Here is a 5,476-nt window from a genome sequence, read left to right on the forward strand (position 1 = left end):
TCTATAATTTTTAAACAACCTACGAAATATAAAAAATTATAGTTTTCTCTCTAGTTTTCGTCCACTTGACAGATTCGCAAATAATATATATGATTTTTAATTTTCTACTTCCGAATTTTCATTTTTATATAGATGAGTAGATATATTGTTTTGACATTAAGGATTGCAATACGTACAAATTTCTGCAGAAATGTAGCCTTATATTCAAATTTCCTCAAGTGGACGAAAACTAACGCACCTACCCTAGGTAATTGAAACAAATATGTGAAAATTTAATGATACACCTACCACGATATCTGATTATACACGAATATTCAGACTCAAAGCTTATTTCTCTCATTTCCAAACATCCCCACGTGTCGGTACTTAATGTCATTGACATAGGTACTTGTAAAGTAAAACAAAAGCTTACATGAAAATATATTGCTATCTAACTGCTATTTAAAGAGCGCACAGCTTTTAACCTACTCATCTTAACTTAACGCATATTAAGACGTTGAAACTTTTTAATTTCCCAAAGAATGCCGAAAGTTTAGATTGTTTCCCTTGATCAAAGTGTTTAGGTAAACCTTGCAAGGGTGGCAGGGGGAGTGGGCGGGGCCAGCCGGGATCAGCAACAGGTCCAGCGAGATCGATATCTGCGGGATGCTGGCGCATGCGCGACGCACACTGCGTACACCATGCGCTCTCTGGTGTTGCTCTGGCTGTCATTACTAACTCCAGGTATGTCAAAACAAATATTTCAAATGATATCCTATCCACATTACATGATTATCCCTCCTAACAAGCCTGTAACTTTGATTATTAGGTACGTTACAGTGTTCCCTTTGATTGCGGATAAATACAACCTTAAAAACGAACTGTCAAAATGACTTGTCTATGGGTTCTTTGTTGATTTTCAGAAAAAAACGTAAAAGCAGCAAGATGTAGGCTTTGATTGTTGTATTAACGTCATTAACACATGAAGTCTAATTTTCCTAAAATGATGAATCAAACGATGATGAGACAAACGTCTTTGTATCACACAGTTGAAGCTCATTAGAATAAGTTATACTTTTTTTTATTAGCCTATGTGTGTGTCCAACTGCTGGGCAAAGACCTCCCTTGTCCCTTTCCAATCCTCCCTGTGCTGAGCAAGATCCCGCCAGTTATACCTACTTATTTTTCAGTAGTAGTGTTAAAATTTTATTTTATTTAACGTACAGACATGTCCAGTTACCTATATCAGTAGCAATAAGGCAGTTCAATACCTGCATATTCTTTTCCTTCGTGTCTCAGTTATAGCATAAAATTCGAGAAGGAACCATCATCATCAAATCGGGTGCGTATCATAATGAATACGCACTTTTGGTATAATTTCAGTTCACAAACGTTCAAAACGTATACTAATCTTATGTATAATGCACTAAATCTATATTTTCAATTAGTATAACATAAAAATAATATAACATACAATATACATACCGCTGTTTCGTATAACATACAAATAAACTAATTACATTTAATATAACATTCATTATGCATATAAATTAAAATAATGAATAACATCTCATATAAGTATTTGAACAAAACATCAGTAAAATTATTTGGATAGCTCAGTATTTCATAGGTCATCGAAACTAATTAATGTCAGAAAAGTAGGTTAGGTTAGGTTAGAACTGTGACTCCCCAGAAAAAGAAACTGCTACCAGAAAAGTAGGTTAGGTTAGGTTAGAACTGTGACTCCCCAGAAAAAGAAACTGCTACCAGAAAAGTAGGTTAGGTTAGAACTGTGACCCCTCAAAGAAAGAAACTGCTACCAGAAAAGTAGGTTAGGTTAGAATTGTTATCCCACAGAAAAAGAAACTGCTACCATAAAAATAGGTTAGGTTAGGTTAGAACTGTGACCCCCCCACAGAAAAAACTGCTATCAGAAAAGTAGGTTAGGTTAGGTTGGAACTGTGACCTCTCAGAGAAAGAAACTGTTACCAGAAAAGTAGGATAGGTTAGGTTAGAATTGTTACCCCCCAGAAAAATAAAAGGTTAGGTTTATTGCGTGGTATTTGTTTTGTATATTATATTATTTCAACGTTATACCTTTTTATACTTATCATAAACGATATTATATGTAAAGTTCATTATTCATTATAAAATTATAGAATTCATTGTTATACGTATCGCACGTTATACTTATTGCACGTTATGCCATTCAAAATTATACTAATTGAATGTATATATTCTGAGCTATATGTTATAGGTTTGTATACGTTCTATTACTTACCCCATCAAATCAACCAGGCTAGATTTCCACCATTTTCATTGGGATAAAAAAGTAAAATGATAAATGCCTTTCCAGAAGGTGAATGCGACCTGCTCCGTGACAGCGTCCACGTGACGTCAGCCGCCGCGAGGCCCAACCACGACCTGTGGTGCTACAGGTGCCTGGCGGAGGTGCCAGAGGACAAGTGCGCCGACCTGCGCCACAACAACTCGGCGCTCATCAGCAAGTGCCACAACGACCGGCCCATGTGCATGGTAATTGAGCATTTCTGTTTAAAAAGTTGTACAACCAACTTGTTTTTTATTTTTATATTATTTCCACTCAGAATCACGAGCTCTATAGATCGTTATACGAGAAAAAGAGTCCCCAAAATTTCATACATTATTGATTGTCCGTTTGGAAACCAAAAAAAAGTATTTTTATTGGGCGAAAAATAAAAAAGAGCTCGTGATTCTGAGTAGAATTAATATGAAAACTCCGAATTCTAGCACAAAAAAATCGGGGAACAACATTAAATAGAAATGCCCAAATATTAAGGAACATAATAAAATCCACTATTAGTTGCAAATAACTCTGTACAAAACGCTCCCGATACTGATTTCGTACCTATGGCGAGAACCGGGTGTTTCCGGTTCCGGTACTATTTATCTTTATTTACAAAATCAGATGTATGAATGATGCTAAAAATGATTGGCTTACTTACCCGAGGACAAATGCGCCGCCTCACGACAACCCGGCGCTCACCGGCAAGTGCCACAACCACCGCCCAATATGTCATCCATGAGTTGCTGACGCCGAATTCCTGAGAAAGCAAAAAACACGTGAGAAACTGGGGAAGCCTATTGCGAACTTTGAAAATTTAATTTTATGTAGGTAACTCCATAACAACTTTTTTAAAGTTTCAATGATTGATTGGTAATTACTTTATTGCCAAAAGCTAATAAATCAAGTATCTAGTTCCTCACCTGTGTTAAAAAGTCGTCAGGGACTTTCCGCAAAACTGACACAATTCTACATTTTGCTGCTGCCAAGTCATGTGGCGAAAGAAACATTCAAAGCAACGTCATAAAGCACAAATATTCAAGTATTTCCAAACAACTAGCACGTGTGTACACGTGATTGATTTCAGTTCCACGTAAACACTATTAAGTTTATTCATTCACAGTTTGTCGTAGCACCTACCTAGTCTTTGTACGCTAACGGACTTCTTCGAATATCAACCTTGTCAGAATAAAAATAATATGAAGCTGACAGTGAAAAAGAATCTAGGTAGTCCATAACTAATAAAGAACAGTCAACCGTTTAATTAAACCAACTGCGAATATTTTTCACTCAGCCTTACTTTCACTTTATCGTCGTATTGGACAGATGCCGTGAAAATCGTGTTTTGAAGAAAGTGTCTCCATTCTCCAGATTACAAGCTGTCCTTATGTTTCCATTCTATAAATTAAGTTACACATTTTGCCGGCAGGTCAAGCGCTTCTCCTACACAACCTCTAATGAAAACTCCACGACAGACCTCAAGATGTGGGCGCTCGAGCGCAACTGCACCAAGCACTGCGAACCTGGCTGCATCATCATCGGAGAACGAACGAAACTATACGCCTGCACATCGTGCTGCTCTACTTCTCTGTGCAACTACGGATCCAGTGCCAGCAGAGGAACTCTCCAGCTGAAGCTGCTGTCTGTAATCCTACTCGTCATCGCGGTGATCACCAGACTAACATTATGATCGCTCCATATCTAAACAATTGTTGATATCGTCTGGCAAGCCAACTGAGTCAGTAGGAAACTATGGGAACAAAAATGTATGTGCGGTGTAACTAATTTAGAGAGGCATCATATTTATAAAACATCTAAGCGAATATGACTTACATGTTAGCTCGCAGCATTGGAGATTGAAACCAAAATGTCCACAATCACGTAACAAATACACACAACACATAAAACGCCAAAATCACTGTAGGTATAGGCCTCCTCTCATATAGGCGGTTGGTCATGATTCACGGTCAAGTTGGTCCAGTCCAAGCCGGGAATTTCATTAACAGGCTGTACCATAAAGAGTAAAGTAAGTATATTCGCTATACCTACAACATAAACTTAGTCCGATAGTCTGCACTATAGAAGTGAAGGTGTACGACGATGTGAAAGACACAACTTGCGTGATATGATACTACAGTAGAGTCCGGTTATAACGACGCCCAAGGGACCGCTGATATTACGTCGTACTAACCGGACGTCGTACAAAACGAACTGCCACTTTTAATATATTTTTTTAATCAAAATACTTACGTCATTTTGTATTTATTAATACTTATGCGACAATCAAAGAAAAAAAAACATTTCCTTTAAAATATTTCTTTACATTAGTATTACAACACTTTGTCTTAAATGGAGAGACTTGTGTGTTTAGAAGAAGCCACTTTTCAAGGTACGCGTAGTCAACTCACTCGTCATCCGCAAATTACTCGAATCCCGTAAAATAAGAAGTCGTAATTCTTGGGCATCTAATCCAGCTGACGTTGTTTTATCACACAGTTCCTATGGCCATCTCCTAAGTCCATAGATGAGCTCGAAGGTACCTACCAAAATATTGCATTGTACCTAACTTATGTACATAATTGTGTATGTGAAGTTTAAGCTCAATTGAATAATGGGAATTGGGTTTTATTTAGTTTGCAAGATTACGAAAAGTCACATGACTATTTCATCTTGCTGCGTATAGGCAAAAGGGGGAGGGCAGTTAGGTGCGCGGGACGGAGTAAGCTTCTTACCAACTATTTATTTGTAAAAACTACGTCGCTCGTCGTTGTAACCGGACTTGACGGACGGATTTTGAGTCAATTTCCGTCGTTAAAAGCGATTGGTCGTTATAAGCGGAGTCGTAATAAACGGTTGTACTTTCATAGTAGCTCATACTAAAACCAAACAAGTGCCTATACTTACGTCGCTATAAGCGGTTGGTTGTTATATGCGAAGTCGTACTAATCGGACTCTACTGTATTTCAAATTATTTATTTCCCAAACACACGCAGTAATGTCACGTAATGTTCACGGTAAAAATATTCATTTTAAATATTCTAGTTAGTCCTATAACAATTATGGTTTCTTTAGTGTTTTCACAAAATTATACTTAGTTATTCTATATAGTTCATTGCAAATAAATCACAAAAGTATATCAGTAGTATCACATGAGTATCACATATAAATCTTATA

At 37.2% G+C, this 5,476-nt stretch overlaps 1 protein-coding gene across 1 annotated transcript; it reads left to right on the forward strand.

The window, feature by feature from the left end:
- Positions 1–502: 502 nt before the first annotated feature.
- LOC134649859 (uncharacterized) lies at positions 503–4,073 on the forward strand. Its single transcript, XM_063504695.1, has 3 exons — positions 503–723; positions 2,336–2,514; positions 3,732–4,073. The coding sequence occupies exons 1-3, from the start codon at positions 681–683 to the stop codon at positions 3,990–3,992; spliced, it is 483 nt and encodes a 160-aa protein (XP_063360765.1). The 5' UTR covers positions 503–680; the 3' UTR covers positions 3,993–4,073.
- The last annotated feature ends 1,403 nt before the right edge of the window (positions 4,074–5,476 follow it).

The sequence above is a fragment of the Cydia amplana genome, chromosome 7, assembly GCF_948474715.1.
Source record: "Cydia amplana chromosome 7, ilCydAmpl1.1, whole genome shotgun sequence".
NCBI classification, from domain to species: Eukaryota; Metazoa; Arthropoda; class Insecta; order Lepidoptera; family Tortricidae; genus Cydia; species Cydia amplana.